Source organism: Lutra lutra, chromosome 18 (assembly GCF_902655055.1).
Source record: "Lutra lutra chromosome 18, mLutLut1.2, whole genome shotgun sequence".
NCBI classification, from domain to species: Eukaryota; Metazoa; Chordata; class Mammalia; order Carnivora; family Mustelidae; genus Lutra; species Lutra lutra.
The window spans coordinates 32,819,320-32,837,797 of NC_062295.1; the positions used below are offsets into that span (position 1 = coordinate 32,819,320).

Here is an 18,478-nt window from a genome sequence, read left to right on the forward strand (position 1 = left end):
CTTCACCCCCCCACCCACAGCAGTGCTCGGCCAGCCCGTAGTGTTTTGGTCTTTTATTCACGATCAGCGGTTAGAAAAATAAAACAGAACAAAACCATCACAACCTCAAGGGGTCTGCGAGTCTGTTGGGCTAGGGGAGACTGAGGTAGCCAGAGTCAAAGCAGAGACCCAGCCTCCATCAAGGCACCGGTGAAGGGAGGAAGGCCAGTGGGGAGGGCTGCTGGCTTCCTCCCCCAGCGTGGTGGGGACCGGACAGCTGCCTGCATTAGTGCACGAGAGCCCCTCTCCCAGGGACAGACGGATGCCCAGCCCAGGATCCCCTAGTCCTTCCACCAGGCTCCACGCCCTGCGTGTGGAACGGGCAGGAGGCTGCCCTTCCCTTCCATATCCACGAATCAAAGTGGGTCCCTAGAGCCGGGCACCCTCTGCTTCAGGCCCCGGGCGTCAGAGATCAGTGCAAGTGACGGGGGTGACGCCATGAATGAGCAGCGTGGGGCCCAGATCCCGGGTCAGAGTCTCCAGCAGCGCCAGGTAGCGAGGGTAGCGGGCAGGATCTGCCGGCGGCCGAGGCAGGTACAGGAAAGTGAGGGCCGTGGCAGGCCCGCCCTCGCCATCCCCACCCTCAGGGCCCCCGGGCCCTCCTCCCCGGCTGCGCCCCTGCTGTGCCCGAACCAGGGCGTTGGCACTGCACGCCAGGGCCTCTGCCTCAGCGTCCCCCCGCCTGCCGTTCACGAAATCCCCCTCCTCCTCCTCCTCCTCAGGCTCCCCAGACCCAGCCCCCTCGCCCCACACCACCTCCTGCACTTCAGCCCTGATCCTCAGCTGGCTCAGCAGTGCCCGGAGCCGCCCCTCCGCCGCCCCAGGGGCCTCTCGGGGCCCCAGGCACAAGAAGATCCGGAGCCGGGCGCTATGCCAAGCAGGCACCATGCCCAAGATGGTCGCCATCTGCAGCAAGAAAAGGCCACACACGTCCACGTAGCCGGGCCCCCCCCGGGGCCGCAGCAGGTTGAGGGGCCACACGTCCACGTGATGCGGCTGAGAAGTGCCCCCCGACCCTCGGCTCAGCCGCTCGGGGGGCAGCGCCCCACAGGCCCGGGCCAGGACCACATTCTTGTTCATCTTGAGGGCGTCTGCCACCGTGGCCACGTAGTCCTGGGGACTCAGAGCCCGGGGGCTCCCGGGAGCCCGGGGTGGAGGAAACAGGGTGCTCAGGGCTGGGGACCCGCCCTCCAGGGTGCCATCAGCGGCCTCGGAGAAAGCCGGGTCGGTCAGGAAGTGGTCCTGGGGTGCAGCATCATCGTAGAAACCCAGGACCAACGTGTTGGGCTTCATGCCACCTGGGGGGAGAGAGGGGAAGATTGGGAGGGAACCGACAGGAGTCACACTCGCGGCTGAGTTCATCCCACGCTAACACGCACCCGTCAGCGACACACGTCAGCCATCAGGTATGGCGTTCGCCCCGTGCTCAGGCTCTCCCCGCGACATTATGCACGTTTGCATAATGACTTTTCGTTTTCCCAAATGCTTTTGCATGCGTTTATTTGTTGCATCTGCATTGACTCATCTCCCCCCCACGTAAATCCAAGGCGAAGTTCGCCTCAGGAGCGATTCTTCTCAACTAATGAGCACTTCCGGTCCACGGCAGTGTGGATGCCTCCGCTCCAAGCTCGTGATGGGAGAGGAGGGCCCAACTTCATGGGGCCGACCGGACCCCCTGAGTAGGCAACAGGCAAGCTCGTGGCCTCAGTCCCCAGGGAGACAGCACCCCAGCCTCTGCTGGGGGAGGAAGGGAACTGGCCTGATCTACCGACCACTCATGATGGTGAGGCCCCACCTGCTCCCCGGGGAAGAAACGGGTACCCTCTGCACACTAACCCAGGGCTAGTCCTGCTGAAAACACTTTGTGTTTTAACTCCTCTCATGCTTGAAGCAACACTATGAGGTAGGGACTCCTTACTCACCCCTTTCACAGATAAGCAACCTGAGACACAGAGAAGTGAAGTCACTTGCCCCAAGGCTCACAGTCAGGAGATCCCGGGGTCCACAGGTGATCACAAGGTACCCAGCACCAGAGCCTAATCTCTGAGCCTCTGACCTGTGTGTGTGTGTGTGTCCTGGTTTTTAAATTTTTGAAGAACCATGGCGGAACTGGATACCCTCCGCACCCCGCCCTGACCGCCCACTTTAACGGGGCTGAATTTACAGAAAGACTCTCAGATCTTGTCTAAGGCTTATTTCTCGTGAACCAGGTTGCTCAAAAATCCACCCATAAATCCAGGTCTGCACTCCAGGAGGAGTTTTTCCTGTTAAGAGGAAATCCTTTCCCTTCATTTGAATCGTTTTCCTTAGGATCCATGTGGTAGAAAGCCGTGATCTCCCGGCACGGTTTCCCCCCACAAAGGGTGGGGCTGAGGGGACACCAGGTTCTCTAATAATGCTTGACGACAGCCCAGAAACACCTGTGCTGGCATGAACTCCAGCCGATCTTGCAAATGGAACCAGTCACCCCTTCCTGAGCATTGCCCAGAGTTCTGATTTACCCTGAACAGGATTTTGTCCAACACTTGAACCTTAGCCGGAGCTCAATGGAGAAGGGAGTACGCATTCAGGGAAGGGACTGACACCCGCCTGGCATTGAGAAAGGAGGTGGCAGCTCAGCCCGGGTTTGCAAGGAGCCGGGGTGCAAGGCTGGAGGCCTCGGCACCAAGGCAGGGTAGCAAAGGGGGAGAATCTTCCACTCGCTCAGAAAGCATCAGCCCCACACACCCTCTGCATCCTCTGCAGTCTCTGGAGGCCAATGTCACACCACCCCTTCCTCCTCCGCCCCTTCTAAGCCCCAGCTGAGATACCATCTTGTCCCCGGCCACATCAGTGCATAGCGGTCTTGAAATCAGATGGCTAGAAACCATCTGCCCTAGATTTGAGCGGCTCCCCAGCCTCAAATCATTCTCCCATTGTCCCCAGACATACAACATGGTCTTCAGAGCCTGTGCCCTAATGTTGGGGTCAAGGAAAAAAAAAACAAAACAAAACCACGGTCAGTGGCACCCATCTTCAGTCCTTAAGCATTTCCTTGGGACTTTCATGTCATCCATTATCTTTAAACTTGAGCACTGTGTCTTATCTGCATTAGACCCTGAGTTCTTTTCAGAGTTTGCAGTTTGTGGTTTACTCTCTGGCGGACAGTAGCAGAGATTGAAAGAGGCCACAGAGGGGGGTGTCGAGGGGACCCAGGGAGGAGTAGCTCACCAAGGCCAGAGATCCGAAGCAGATGCTGAGCCCCCTGGCGCACGGAGGGCGAGAGGGTGAGGTCCACAAAGGCCTTCACTTGGGCTCTGTCCACCAGGCTCAGCCATGCCCCATACTGGGGCTGCACTGGGTCAGAGGGAAGGCAGTCTGCAGAGAAGGGAGGAGGCAGATGTGGGCCAAACCCACGTACTTTTCTCCAGGAATCCAAATACCAAATGGGCCAAAGGGAAAGGTCTTGGCAGGGTTCTGGCTGGTTGGAAGCATCCTCAGAGAAGAAGCATGAGGCCTCTGGACCCAAAAAACACGAAGAAGCGAGAGGGAGAAGGAAGCTGGGAAGGGAACAAGGGGGGGCGACTCACCAAGGTCTCCCAGGGTAACGTGGCCCAAGACATAGAGGCCCCCCTTCTTGAGCTGGTTGGCCAGCCGCAGCAGAGGCAGGGCGCCCCGGGGGTTCCCCACCAGGAGCAGCAGTTGGGGCCTCCAGAACTTCACGTGATCCTTCCGGACGTCCAGCCGGAGCAGGTACTTCCGCACCTGGGGCCGGGGGTAAGGTGCGGCGAGGAAGGGCTCCAAGGGGCAGCCCCCACCTCCCACCTCCCGGACAAGAACCCCGACTCCAGCCACAGCAAAAGGAGGCCTACTTGGTGGGGGGCATTTCCCACACCGCCCCCCCCACCATCCGCAGAGCCCCCACCAACCTGATGGAAAAGCAAGGCCTGGCTGACGTAGCCCCAGCTGCTCGGGCCTCCCCGGGCTGTGAGCAGGGCAGAAAGCAGCCCCATGAGAAGCAGGGAGCCACCGGCGGCCCCAGGGCTGATGAGGAACATCATGAGCAGGCAGGAGGCCACGCCCAGCAAGCAGGTGTGCCAGGAGAACAGGCTGAAGGTGGGGCTGGGGGTGGGGGGGGGAGAGAGAAGGGCGCTCGGGGCCTGCTGCTGCACTCCACCTCCAGCCTCGGCCCCCCCCCCCAGATTGAGTCCTCCCACTCCTCCCTCTTCACCTCCGGGCACCCGGGAATCGTCTCCTCTCACCGGAAGTTGGGGGCCGAGGCCCACTCCAGGCTCAGGCAGGACAGGTCCACCGCAGCGTAGGCCACCAAGTAGAAGACAGTGACCACAGCAGCCAGTGTATTCAGCTTCCCAGCCAAGAGCACCAGCTAGACAAGGACCCAGAGGCTGGGAGGTTGTGCATGACCGCCCCCCGGGCCCTCCACCCCACCGGCTAAAGGCCAACTCGTCCTGCCTCTGTCGTTCCCTCACCCAGCCCAAGCCCAAGCCCCTCCTGGTCCTGGAAGCAGAACCAGGAGGGGCTTAGGGGAAGGGGAGAGACAGCTTGAAAGGAAGGCTTACCTGCACTAGGCCCCAAGAATAGAGCACAGCCCCCCAGGGGTTCCCCGTTCGGGACACAACCTTGGCTGGCGCCAAGATCACTCCTGTGCAACCAGAAATGCAACAGACACATCAGCCTGGGCCAAGTGGCAACTGAGAAAGACTGTTGTGGGGTTGCAGGGTTGGGGCAGGGAGTGGATACACAGAACCAGGCAAGGAGCAGGGGACGGCGCACCAAAGAGGTCATCCTGAGCCAGAGCGTGGAGGATGCGGGAGGCCCCGATGAGCGAGCTCATGGAGGCTGAGAGCGACGTGGCGTAGATACCGACCAGCACCAGTGGGGGCCACAGGCTGATGGCACGAAAGAACCCGTAGTCCTCCTGCAGCAGGGTCCTGGGTTGGGGAGGGAAAGGAGAACGCAGATAACACAGGGGCTCCCATCCCAGGGCTGCGGGGAGATGAGCGCTCTGAATCTGCAGGAGGTGAGGAGCTGGGATTCCTGGGTGTTCTCCACGGACCCAGTCCCAAACTCAAAGCCCATTGTAATGCATCATGTGTGCCCGGAGGGGAAAGACAGGGCATTCTCTGGTTATCATCTGGGTTGCTTCGGGTTTCATCACATGGTAGACATTCCTAACAGTATCTGTACAAGAACCCAAATATTTATGGAAATACAAATTGATTAGAAAGCCATCCCCCACCCCGAAACCAAGCGCTACAGGAGTCCCAGGGACACAGCAAATATGGGCTATAGGCTGGCAACCGGCATTTAGCTAGCTGTCCCCCTATCAGTGGCGGCGACAGAGCCCTCTCTCTCCCGGTGGGAGGTACAGTCTTGGTTTTCCCTATACCCCGACAATGGATGGTACCTGCCCCCCAGCCTGTGCTGTCCTGGGTGATCCAAGTGTGGCAGCCTTGTGCCACCACCCCGCTCTACCCCCTCAAAGGCCAGGCTGGCCCCCTCCCCAGGCACCTGTCACAGGTGAAGCCGGAGAGGAAGAAAAGCAGGGTGTAGATGAAGAAGGTGTAGGTGACAGCGACAATGGTGCCCAGAGGAATGGCCCGGCTGGGGTCCTTCAGCTCCCCTGGAGGGAGAGGAGGAGAAAGACAGAGGTCAGGCCTCCCCATGCCCTACATCCCGGAGCCCTCAGCACTCCCATAGGGGCCCAGGGTGGCTGCCCACAGGGGGCAGGGGGCAGAGGCTCTCACCTGACATGTTGGCTCCCGCCATGATGCCCGTGCAGCCATTAAAAAGGACAGCAAAGACGCTGGCAAAGGTCATCATGGCCCCCGTGGTGTAGTCCTTGGCGTAGCCAGCTAAGGGATGGTTCCCAGGGAGGAGACAGCGTCTGTACCGCTCACAGGGATCCAGGCATTTTGGCCCTGCCACCCTCTCCCCACATGCCCGGAATCCCTGTGCCTCCCCCACCACCCTCCCCAAGACCCCAGCCCTGACCCGCCACAGCCCTGGCTCAGCAGGCCCCATCACCTCCTCCCCTCAACCCCATTCTCCTCCTTCCTCCCTCCAGGCCTTCACCCTTGCTCCTTCCTGAGACACCTTCCCTCTGGCTCCTACCCAAAATCCCCAAGCGACCTCGGGCCACCTCCAGCTCTACCTGCTTCCCCAGCTCTGCACCATCCCCACTCAGGCTCCCCTCTTCCCACTCCTCGCCTGACTCTCATCCACTTGCATCATTCTCGGTCTTACTGTGCGATGTAATTGTTTCCTGAATGTCCATTTTATCTCTCCAACCAAATAAAGTTCCTCTAAGGCAGGAACTGTCTCGTGGTCATGCTGGCGCCCCACTGGGCCAGACACGCTAGCCAGACTTTAAATGACCTGCACTGTTCAGAGATCTAACCTCCACCCCCTGATTCTCTCTGATGTCTGTTCTTTCCCAGGGATTCCAAGGGCCCGGCTCCCACACAGGCTTACCCCTTGCCCGGAGAACCCTGTCACCCCTGTGCCCAGCTCACCACCTAAGTTGGCCTTCAGGGTGCTGCTGTTGAAGCCAGTGAAGTGGCCGACCTGGGGCGGCAGGGAGGAGCCATTGGGGCCAGGCCGAGGGGCCAGGGGGATGCTCCTGGGCCCCACAGCCACAAAGCTGACCAGCACCGAGGCCAGGGATCCGGACACCAGCAGGAATGTGAGAAAGGAGGCGCGGGCATAGAGACCTGCCCCCAGGGTACAGACCCCACCCACAAGGCCCAGCAGCAGGGAACCGTAGAGCAGGCTCCAGCCGTAGCCCTGGGGCAGGACCTGAAGCCCACTGGGCCTCGTGGAGTCTACAAAGAAAAAGGAAGAGAGTTAGAGGACCAGACCCCCAGGAGGGATCCCAACCATGAATCAGAGCAGGAACAAACCCCCTCTTTGCCTCCACTGTCCTCAAAGGCTATCTTTCCCACTCCCCTACTCAACTGTCCTCTAGTATCCTACCCCTCCCTGCTGGGGAGCATCTATCTTGCTAGGGGTGTGAGCCTGGGCTTCCCCAACTAGAGGGTAAGCTGCCTGTGGGCCAGGATCATCTCTCAGATGTCCCCAGGAGGCGGGAAACACAGGAGGTGCTCAAGAAAGCCAAGCTAATGGAGCACGTCGCCCACGGAATCCCCCAACCCCGCAAACCCGCAGAGCCGCCTGGAGCACAGACCAGCCCCGAAGACATCGAGCACGGCCTCCACCAGCCCCAGCAGGGAAACGGCACAGCCACAGACGTTAGCCAGGTAGAACATGAGGCCGATGCTGCCCCCAACCTCAGGCCCCAGGGTCCGGCTGATCATGACTAAATGTGGAAGGAGAAGGTGAGCGTTAAGGGAAAAGAAAGTGAAACGGAGCAGGAGAAAGGGTTGGGGCACAAAGCACTCTGCAGCCTTGTCTCCCTGCACACACCAGGACCATCCCCAGTGTCAAGCTGGCCTGGCACAGCCACTCCCAAGCCACGTGGCTTTACACATGTCACTAATACTCTTGAGCTCCCAGTTCCTCATTCGTAAAATGAACGATCGAATTGACGAGACTGTTGGGAGAACCAAGATGACAGCTGGGAAGCACCTGGCGGACAGAAGACCAGCACTGACATACGTGTAAAGCCATGTTGGTCACCTTTCCCGTATTGGCTTGCCTGCCGAACGTTCATTAGAACCTGCCTCCCTCTTGCCTGGCCCCAGCCCCACCTCTGCCCTACCAGGCAGAAAAGCCCAGACCCCAGTCCACCCATGTTTGAGGATACAGTAGGCGCCGCCCCCCCGCACAGCTCCGTTGGTGGCGATGGCACAGACAGAGAGGACGGTGAGCGCCAGGATGAAGTAGGCGACCAGGAGCATGGCCAAAGCCTGTAGCAGCCCAGCATGGCCCACCACGAACCCTGGGATGGGAGTGGCAAAGCAGGTCAGAGGGTGGCTCATGCATCCCCACACCACACTGGTCCTCAGCATCAGTCACCTGCTGGGGCAGAGCTGAACACAAGGTCACGGGAAGCCCTCTCCCCAAGCCCTTCATCCACCCGCTTCTCCCAGGACCCTTCCCCCACCTCACCCCAGTCCCACCCCTCCCCCACCCCACTGCACCTCTGAGGAAGCCCCACCACCCCACTCACCAATCCTCAAAAAGACAACTATACTGAACATGGACAGGACCGTGGGCACCACCACACCAAGGAAGGTGGAGAGCTTCCGGGCAGATGCCCCTCCAGGACCCCCGGCCCCATTGGCAGAGAAGGCAACCCCCTCATCTCCCAGGAGCCGGTAGGCCAGCAGAGGAGAGTTTTCGCTGGCCATGCCAGAGGGCAGGCAGAAGCCACCAGTGGGTTATGAGGCCTGCAAAAGACAGTTTGCTTAATGGAAAGCAGCTCCACAGAGCCCCTCAAAAACATCTCTAACCAAACACCTGGAAACTTCCCCAAAAGGGAAAACTGCAAGAACTCACCAGCAACTCAGAGAGTTCCTGAGGGGCAGACTGGTCCTTGCCATTTCCAGGGACAATGGCAGACGCTGCACCCTTAGCATTTGGGTTCCAAGTCCCCTCCCAGCTCCTGGGGACCCCCCCAGACCCCCATAGCCCTGAGACTAAGGATGGCAATGGCTCTGGGAAGAGGCAAAGGTACTCTCCCTTTTCAACTAACAGTGCAAGAGGAAACAAATCCCCCAAAAAGGGAAGTGAGTTCCGGGCAGGAAGCCCTCCTCGCCCCCTCCTCCGATGTCCTGAGCTGTCCCCCTCCCAGCTCCCCCAAGCAGTCACCTCATCCGTGGCAACAAGAATTTCCGAATCTTCCAAAGCCCCGCCCTCCATCAATCCTCCCTCCCAACCCGTATCAGACCAGCTCCTTTCCCCCAGCCTCCCCAGATTCCTCCCACCCACACAAGGCGCCTTCCAATCTCGACCAACCCAAACACACCCCTCGACTACCAAAACAAAGACACAGGCCAGCAACACAAGGTGGGTCCTCCTCCCCCCACCGGTTCCTGCCCACTTTCTCCCCGGGCGGGTTGGAGGGGGCCGAGATCCGCTTTTCTCCGGCCAGGCGCATCCCCACAGCCCGGGTGCGGCAGGGCGCTCACTCACCCACCCGGAGGACGCAGCCGGCCGGGGGCGATCCCCGACAGCCGGAGGGGGTCTGCTACGGGCCGAGGGGGCGCGGGTGCCGGAAAAGCCAGCTGCGGCTACCGGGATGCCAGGCCGGGAGCCCGCCCCCCAGCCCACGCGCCCCATTGGTCCCCGGGCTCAGCCCCGCCCCGCGGGCGCGCCCAGGAAGCCCCGCCCCCTTCGGGCTCCGGGGACCCGCGGGGCTCCGGCTCCCACTCCACGTGCGCCCGGGATGCTGTTCTAGGTCGTCCCTGAGGGCATGGTGTAGGCCACGGCTCCAAAGGCACCCATCCGCCCCCACGCAAACAAGCTCCCGCTGTGCGGGCGGACCCCAATCCGAGCTCACGGAGGCGCCCAGAGGTGCCACCACTGAAAGGGGCGTGCGGTGACCGCGGAAAGCAACTGCAGGTGGGCGGGGCTGTGACACCTGGCCCAGGTGCGTCGCCGGGAACGCAGGGCCACGTCGCTCGGCGCCTTCCGAAGTCCCATTCGTCCAGCTTCTCGAATCCCGGGAATGTCTCTGGGGTACCGGCCTCAGCCCTCACCCCCCGCGGAGGACCGCCCCTCACGGACGGTACATCCCACCGGCTGCGCTCTCCGCGTCAGCCATCGGAGGGAGCCATCGGCCACTGATCCCGGCGAGCTCCGGCTGCACAGGCCACCGTCTGTCCACAACGTCCTCCTGCTGCTTTCCTACCTGCCTTTGCGGTGTTGTCCCCTCCAGCAGAGATGACAGGACTTGTGAACATCCGGGAGGTGGGATTTCCGCCCCCCACCCCCCACCCCGCCTCCTCACTCTGCACGGGTACCATCAACATTAGCACAACCTGGCAACGTTTTCTCATCTGTAAAATGGGGATTAACCAGAACCCTGCATAAGGTTGCTACCGGAGGGTTCAATGAACTAACCGGCACTTGAAAACAGTGCCTAAACGTACAGTAAGTTATCTGCATACTTCATATAATGCATCAGCACTCTGTAAGGTGGATGCTTCGTTAAGAAACAAGCTGGGAGAGCTTCCTTAATCAGTTTCTAATACTGATAGAGTCCTTTGTGGCTACGCTGTCACTTGAGCCTCAGGAAATGAACACCGCTGTTACTGCCAGGGTCTTTGGCTGTCAATTATCTGCAAACATTCCCCTAGGAGAGGAACGGGCTCAAAGCAGCCCAAATGTGGCATTGTCAGGGAGAGTCTCATGAGCAGCTGAACTGTGGCATTTTCAGAAGTCATCAGGGCTGCCCATGACAGAGTTTGGTTCGTGGATCTTTCCCACACCATCCTGTCAGTTTTTGATGATTTCAATATCCATACTGATGAGATTTCCAACACACTGGTGTGGCAGTTGCTTGAACTCCACAGATCGCCGCGGATCGGTGCAGTTCTCACCCTCCGCAGTACCCAGTGGTTATGCCCAGACTTTGTCCTTGCTGGGAAATAACCGCAGCCCCTCATCCTTTCTGTTCCCCTTCTCTGGTATGCCTGCCAAGGAAAAAATTAATCTAACACTGGTTAAAATGGTAAGGAAGACTTTATTCAGGACTTTTGTGATTGGTGTTAAGACTATCACAATAGGGGAGAGAGATGGGATTCCTCTCCAAATACAGCAAAGGCAGCTGGGGATTTATAGCCAACAGGCAGAATGAGGGAGTCGGTGATGGGTAATTACTAGGAGGAAACACCAAGACTAGGGGGATTCTAACTAAACAGACTTAGGATTCTTGCTAAAGGCAGGCCAGGGTGATCAGATATCAAGGGCAAGAAGATTCTGCCTAATCTGGGCTAGGCAGGCCCAGCAAGGATGGGGGCCAAGGTCGAGGCCAAGTCCAAAGAGGGCTCAGAAAAGCCCGACTGGAGTTTAGTTAAGGAAAGGTGCCTTGACCCCAACAACCCTCCACCTCATCGGAGTCCAATCCATAGATCCTGGCCTCTTTCCAGTGTCCCTCCACTCACTTGCCATCATACCCAGCTTAAAGTTCATGGTCAGTGAAAAGCACTCCCTTGTCCCTCTCTCACTTTATTAACCTCCTGGCAAAATCACAGCCCTGCTAGGTGCAACTCCTGGTCTACCCTGAGCCTGCCCAGAGCAGCTGAATATGGCTGAAGAAAACACCCAACTAAGGGAGCTCCTCTCAAATTCATGACCATGAAACTCAAGTGGGCCCTAATGCTGCCCAGCATTCCGACAACCGACAAGATTTCTCTGGTCCGTTCACTCTCCTGTACTTTCATGACCTAAATCCTTACCCCTCTGTTCAATCCTTTCTGCTTCCTGTACTGTTCTTACTCTCACTCACTATCTCACTTCCCAATTCAGTGAGAAAAGAGAAGCCAACAGAAGAGACTAAAAGCTCCTATCCTCCCACCATGCTTTTCGGTGCCTTCCTCTTATTAAGGCTGAACTGACCATGCTCCCAGCTAAGGTCAACCTGCCACTACTTCCCATTTTATCATCTTCTTTTCTTTTTGGCTGGATCATTACCATTAGTATATAAATATGCTTTTCCCCTCTCTTATCTTAAAAAGAAAAAAAAACGATCTTTTGAATACACTATACTCCTCCCACTACTGCTTCACTGCTTTGCTTTTGAGAGAGAGCACGGGCATGTGGACAAGCAGGAGCGGAGTGGAGGGAAGGGGAGAGAGAAAGAGAGAATGAATCTTACTCTGGCTTTATGTGGGCTCCATGTGGAGCTGCTGGGCTGGATCTCACAATCCTGAGATCAAAACCTGAGCTGAGGGCGCCTGGGTGGCTCAGTGGGTTAAGCCGCTGCCTTCGGCTCAGGTCATGATCTCAGGGTCCTGGGATCGAGTCCCACATCGGGCTCTCTGCTCAGCGGGGAGCCTGCTTCCCTCTCTCTCTCTGCCTGCCTCTCTGTCTGCTTGTGATCTCTCTCTGTCAAATAAATAAATAAAATCTTTAAAAACAAAAAACAAAAAACCTGAGCTGAAATCAAGAGTTGGATGCTTAACCGACTGAGCCACCCAGGCACCCCTCTTTGTAGTTCTTTCTAGCAAAACTTTTTTAAGATTTCATTTATTTTTTTTTCCTAAAGATTTTATTTATTTATTTGACAGAGAGAGAGAGAGATCACAAGTAGGCGGAGAGGCAGAGAGAGAGAAGGGGAATCAGGCTCCCTGCTGAGCAGAGAGCCGTATGGATGCGGGGCTGGATGCCAGGATCCTGAGATCATGACCTGAGCTGAAGGCAGAGGCTTAACCCACTGAGCCACCCAGGCGCCCCTCTTTGTAGTTCTTTCTAGCAAAACTTTTTTAAGATTTCATTTATTTATTTGAGAGAGTGAGCGAGAGAGACTACAAGTGTGGGGGAGGGGAGCAGAGGGAGAACAGACTCCCAGCTGAACGGGGCTCAATCCCAGGACCCCAAAATCATGACCTGAGCTGAAGTCAGATGCTTAACCAGCTGAGGCCCCCCCCAGCATTTTTAAACAATAAAGTATTTTTTGATGAAGATATGTACACGGTTTTTAGACAAAACGGTATTGTAGATTTAACAGACTACAGTAGAGCATACACATGACTTTTATGTGCACTGGGAACCAAAAATTCACTTGACAGGAATTATTGCAATATTCACTTCATTGTGGTGGTCCGGAACCAAACCTGTAATACCTCGAGGTATGCCTCTGCCTGATTCCACCTCCTCCACCACTTTCTCACGTGTCTTCTAGACCACAGTCATGGATTTCCTCCTGCTCATTCTCTTTTGCTTCCTCATCTTTCATCTTAACTCTGAAACACTCCTAGATGTTGGAGAAGCGGGCAAGACGCCACTGTGGACTGGAGGCTCCAAGGAAGACGGAGAGCTCAGTCCTCAGACTTCTTTTCATCATTTACACCCACTCCCTCAGTGATATCTTCCAATCTCATGGTCTTTTTTTTTTTTTTTAAGATTTTTATTTATTTATTTTGACAGAAAAGATCACAAGTAGGCAGAGAGGCAGGCAGAGAGAGAGGAGGAAGCAGGCTCCCTGCTGAGCAGAGAGCCCGATGCGGGGCTCGATCCCAGGACTCCGGGATCATGACCCGAGCTGAAGGCAGAGGCTTTAACCCACTGAGCCACCCAGGTGCCCCCAATCTCATGGTCTTAAACGCCATCTCTATGATGGTGCCCCAAGGGGGTATCTCCAGCGCAGATCTGAGCTCCACACTGTATGTCCAACAACATATGAACAACTCTGCTTGGACTTCAAATAGGCAGCTCAAGCTTGGTATGTTCAAAATCAAATGCCTAAACTCACTCCCACAACCTACTCCTTTTGTGGTCTTCCCACCTTTCCATTCCCTTAGATAAAAAACCTGGGAGTTATGCTTGATATTATCCTCTCTCCCATCCACATCCAAACCACTAGCAATTCCTTTTGCCCCTACTTTTAAAATATAACCAGTATCCAACCACATCTTATCACCTTAATCCAAGCCACCATCATGTGTTACCTGCATTACTGCGACAGCCCCCTAACTGGTTTCCTGCTTCTGTTCTTGCTCCTGTCGTCTGAGTCTTTTCTCAACAGAGTAGTTAGAAGGATGCTATTAAGGGGTGCCTGGCTGGCTCAGTCCATAGAGCACGTGACTCGTTATCTCAGGGTTGTAAGTTTGAGCCCCAAGTTAGGTGCGACATTACTTAAAAATAAAACCTTTGGGCACCTACGTGGCTCAGTTGGTCAAGCATCCAACTCTTGATTTCAGCTCAGGTCATGATCTCTGGATTGGGGATCAACCCCGTATTGGGGCTCCACAGTGGGTATGGAGCCTGCTTGGGGTTCTCTCTCTCCAAAAAAATTAAAAATGAAATATTTATTTAAGATGTTTGCTTATTTATTTGACAGAGAGACACAGGAGAGAGGAAACACAAGCAAGCAAAGTGGGAGAGGGAGAAGCAAGCTTCCCAAGGAGAAGGGAGCCGGATGCAGGGCTCAGCCCTAGGACCCTGGGATCATGACGTGAGCCAGAGGCAGACACCTAACAACTGAGCCACCCAGGAGCCCCTAAGATGAAATCTTTTTTTAAAAAATGATGCTATTAAAGCAAGAATCAGTTCATGATCCTTGTCTTTTCAAAACTCTCCAACAGTTTCCCATTTTCCCCACTGTAAAAGCCAAAAGCCTTAATGATTAGGATAACCACACTTACCTCATGATTCCTCGACTACGGTCCCACTACAGTACGCCTGTTGCCTGAGTTCAATGTTAACAAGGTCCCCTTTGCTCAGAAGTGACCCAGGGTGCTCTCTGTATCACATGGCCACTGAACCCACCCCCCAAGTCCTACCCAATAGGCAAAGCACCCTCACCTCTCCTCATTTCCTTGCCCCAGCCTCCAAGAACGCGCTGTGGCCCAGAAGGCTTGAGCTTCCTTTGTGTTCTGGGCGCAGGTACCGACTTCTTAGTGACATTTCCTCCACCAGGCCCATTTAAATTGAACCACAGCCTCCAACCCACGCCCCTTCCCTATTCTTTTTTCTCCATAGCACTACCACCACCTACGTCGTGCACTTGTCTCGTTCCCTGACTGCCTAGTCGCCATGGAAAGTTAAGCTCCACGAAACAAAAACTTCTGCCATAAGCTTCGCAGCCTCATAACAGACCCTGGCACGGGCGGGGACTGGGGGCCGCGGGGCGGGGCTAGAGGGGCGGGCGGCGGGGTGGGGGTGGGGGTTGCTCCTCACGTGACTGCAGCGGCCCCCCCCCCCGACCCTCCTGCTGGGAAGGGAAGATGGCTGCGCCCAGGGTGGCCTCAGAGAGAGAGGGCAACCAACGAGAGGGCGCCTGCCCGCTAGAGCGTCTACGCCTTGCCTGGGTCTGCGGTTGCGTCCTGGGAAGGCGCGAATTCTGGGGCTACGTGCGGGTCCTCCTCCCCACCATTTTTTTATGGAGAAAGCAATTAGCTCATCCTCAGAGTCGTTTGATGTGACCTGCCTGCTGCTTCACCGCCGCTTGCGATCCCCGGCATCCGAGGCGTGTAGGACGAGGTTCTGGGATTCAGTATACGGGGTTTTCTCCCCTGATGCTGCCTCTTGGGTCAACCTGTGAAGTGACCTCAGAGTGTCTGTCAGTCCAGCCTCCAGTTCTGGGCACCCCCGAACACATCCGAACTGCCCCTTGGGGACAAGGACGTCCAATCCAGCCCGCAGGTGCCCCACTCCGATTTCTGGCCTGAAATGAGAATTCCCGGGGGATCCACCCTCCCCACCCCTGCCCTGAGCTCCCCAGGATTAAGTCTGGTGAATCCGGACCCCCTCCCCCAGGCCCCAGGGGCAGATGAGCCCTTGGCCACCGCCCCTGCAATTTCCTGCAGACCCAGCAAACAAAAGGCTCGGGAAGAGAGGCGAGGCAGAGCTGGGCGCCCTTCCTGCAGGAACAGCTGATGGAGCAAAATGGTCCAGGAGGGAGCGAAGGGGAGGGATGAAATTCCAGGATTCCTGGAGGACCAGAGTGGGAGGCCAGACTCCTGGATCCCGCGGAGGGAAGGATTCCAGCTGAGTGGATGTGGAGGCCCCAGGCAGGGCATCTAGTTTGCTGGGCTCTGCCAGATCCCAACTAACCTGGTGGGGTTGATGTCAACTTTTGGGAATGGAGGGGGTGGGGGGGACATGAGTTCAGGTGAGCTCTCAGGCCCATAGGCTGGAGTAGTGGGGGCTGGGAAAAGCCTGAAGCCCTGCGTCATCTCCTCTGGGGCCCAGCCTACCTCCCCCTGGCCCGACCTGCTACCCTCTGAGCTGGCCCCACCCAGGCTAGGCTTCCTGCTCCTCCAGAGAGAGGCACAAAGTTTTTTCTGCTTAAATTCCATGAACCAACCCCGCGGGGTCTTCTGGTCCCTTCTGGACCCTGGTAGTCTAGACCCCAGCCACGAATTGTCCTTCTGTTCTCTCCTAGAGCCAAGGCCCCTGCCCCCAGTCCAGTCAAGGACACAATGGTAAGGGAAGGGCCACATCCAGTTTGGGGGGGGGGGGGATGCTGGCATGGGGGGGGGGGGGGGGGCTTGGCCTCATATCCTGTCAGGCTGCCAAGGGAAGAGAGGAAACAAAAGACTTCCCCCTGCTGGGACAATGAGCCACCGATACCTCTCCTCCCCTACTCCCACCCCACCACCACCTCTCCCCTTTAGCTCTGGTCTTCAACCCCTCACTCTCCCTTCTCTCCTTGCCCTTTGGTAGCCTTGGCTTCTGCTGTGAGCGCTGCTGGTCCCCTTCCCACCTCCCTATTAAGCTTGCTCCCAGTCCTAGCTGTTTCGGTCCCCTGCAATTCTGTCTCTTCTGTTTCCAGCCCAAGATTAGGGGCTGGATGGGCAAAGTTCTAGTGCACGTAAATCACCCCGCTTTCAAGTTAGGAGCTACACCAGAGAAAGGGGCCAAAGCCAAGGAAAGGAAATGCCCTTTGGCTGGCCTGGGTGAGAGAAGGAGGAAAAGGGCGAGCAGTGTCCTACAGGTCCTTGGGGTGGGGCTGAAAGGCCTGGCTGTATCCTGAGTGCCACAGTAAAGTCAGCCAACCGGCTGATGACTGGCTGAGTGCACTGGACAGGCCACCGGACAGGGAGTTTTGCTTAGGATTCTCACTCCCTCCCTATGTCCCTCCCCACTCGTGCTCGCGCACGCGCATGCGCACTCCCTCTCCCAAATCTTTTAACATAAAGTGGATGTCAGAATAATACCCATCCTGCCTAACAAAGCTCTTTTTTTTTTTTTTTAAAGATTTTATTTATTTATTTGACACAGAGAGGTCACAAGTAGGCAGAGAGGCAGGCAGAGAGAGAGAGGGAAGCAGGCTCCCTGCTGAGCAGAGAGCCCGAAGCGGGGCTCGATCCCAGGACCCTGAGATCATGACCTGAGCCGAAGGCAGTGGCTTAAACCACTGAGCCACCCAGGCGCCCTAACAAAGCTCTTTTTTTATTTTTTTTTATTTTTTTTTTAAGATTTTATTTATTTATTTGACAGAGAGAAATCACAAGTAGGCAGAGAGGCAGGCAGAGAGAGAGGAGGAAGCAGGCTCCCCGAGAGAGCAGAGAGCCCGATGCGGGGCTCGAACCCAGGACCTGGGATCATGACCTGAGCCGAAGGCAGCGGCTTAACCCACTGAGCCACCCAGGCGCCCCAAAAGCTCTTTTTTTAAAAAAAGATTTTATTTTGGGGCGCCTGGGTGGCTCAGTAAGTTAAAGCCTCTGCCTTCGGCTCAGGTCATGATCTCAGGGTCGTGGGATCGAGCCCCGCATCGGGCTCCCTGCTCAGCAGGGAGCCTGCTTCCCCCGCTCTCTCTGCCTGCCTCTCTGACTACTTAAATCTTAAAAAAAAAAAAAAAAAAAGATTTTATTTTATTTATTAGCGCGCAAGAGAGAGCATGAGCAGGAGGAGGGCCAGAGGGAGCAGGAGAAGCAGACTCCCCACTGATCAGGGAGCCGGATACAGGGCTTGATCCCAGGACCCTGAGATCATGATCTGAGCCTATGGCAGCCGCTTAACCAACTGAGCCACCAGTTGCCCTTCTAACAAAGTTCTTATGATGAATTAAATATGATAATGTTTGCTTTTAAAAACAAATGCATACATAAATAAATAAAAGGTAAAGTGTAAGACTTTCCTCAGCCTTTCCAATCTATAGTCTACTCCAACCCCCGCCCATGGGGCAACCTCCATCACCAACATACACCAGTAATTTCTTTATCTCCAGCCAGAGAGCTACCTCTGAGCTCTGGACCAGTTAAGCTCAGTTCTGGTTGCCTGCATATCTTCCTCCCCTGTGGCCCCTGGTTCTCTTGCTCCTACCTAGCCTCCCAGGTCTGAAACTGGCATCGTGCTTGATTTCAGTCTCCCCCACTCCCATAACTAGGTTCGAAGACCTTCCTGCTCTAGGTACTCGAGAACACTTCTGTCCTTTCGAGTTCTCACTGTCGTTTGGTTTCTCTGCCTTCAGTCTTGATCCCTTTCAGTCTTTTCTCTAAAGTGATACAAGTGGGATCCTTCTGTACAAATCTGATGGGGTTGCCTAAAAACCCTTCAGTCATTCCCAGGATATGCAGGACAAGCCTGCACTCCCGAAATGTCCTATGATGACAGAGGCTGTCTTGCTCACCCCTTCAGCTCATCCACTCACTCTCCTAGCAATCTACACCCTGGTGTCCCAAACTCTGGCAGCTCAGGGACAGTCTCACCATGTCCACACTTTTTTTTTCCCCTAAAGATTTTATTTATTTGACAGAGAGAGAGACAGCAAATGAGGAAACACAGGCACGGGGAGTGGGAGAGGGAGCAGGTTTCCTACTGAGCAGGGAGCCCAATGTGGGGCTCAATTCTGGGACCCTGGGATCAT

At 56.2% G+C, this 18,478-nt stretch overlaps 1 protein-coding gene across 4 annotated transcripts; it reads right to left on the minus strand.

Annotated features, from left to right (window-relative positions):
* Positions 1 to 38: 38 nt before the first annotated feature.
* On the minus strand, positions 39 to 14,675 carry SLC12A9 (solute carrier family 12 member 9). 4 transcript variants are annotated; one of them, XM_047712883.1, is made up of 14 exons: positions 14,470 to 14,675; positions 8,171 to 8,390; positions 7,805 to 7,939; positions 7,226 to 7,357; positions 6,555 to 6,863; positions 5,787 to 5,894; positions 5,551 to 5,662; positions 4,813 to 4,970; positions 4,599 to 4,681; positions 4,281 to 4,405; positions 3,948 to 4,140; positions 3,609 to 3,783; positions 3,250 to 3,396; positions 39 to 1,337 (listed from the first exon to the last, which is right to left on the minus strand). In XM_047712883.1, exons 2-14 carry the CDS (start codon positions 8,349 to 8,351, stop codon positions 445 to 447), a joined length of 2,751 nt encoding a protein of 916 aa, XP_047568839.1. In that variant the 5' UTR covers positions 8,352 to 8,390; positions 14,470 to 14,675; the 3' UTR covers positions 39 to 444. The 4 variants fall into 4 exon arrangements, with proteins under 4 accessions (XP_047568839.1, XP_047568837.1, XP_047568838.1 ...); XM_047712881.1 differs by lacking the exon at positions 14,470 to 14,675 and adding an exon at positions 9,136 to 9,285; XM_047712882.1 differs by lacking the exon at positions 14,470 to 14,675 and adding an exon at positions 9,140 to 9,263.
* Positions 14,676 to 18,478: the final 3,803 nt, after the last annotated feature.

Coding starts and splice junctions, on each gene's coding strand:
- SLC12A9 (XM_047712883.1), bottom strand. CDS start 8,351: ATGGCCAGCGAAAACTCTCCTCTGCTGGCCTACCGGCTCCTGGGAGAT. Junction 4,971..5,550: donor TCCGGCTTCACCTGTGACAG/GTGCCTGGGGAG, acceptor TCCCCAACCCAG/GACCCTGCTGCAGGAGGACT. Junction 4,141..4,280: donor GCCTCGGCCCCCAACTTCCG/GTGAGAGGAGAC, acceptor CCCCACCCCCAG/CCCCACCTTCAGCCTGTTCT.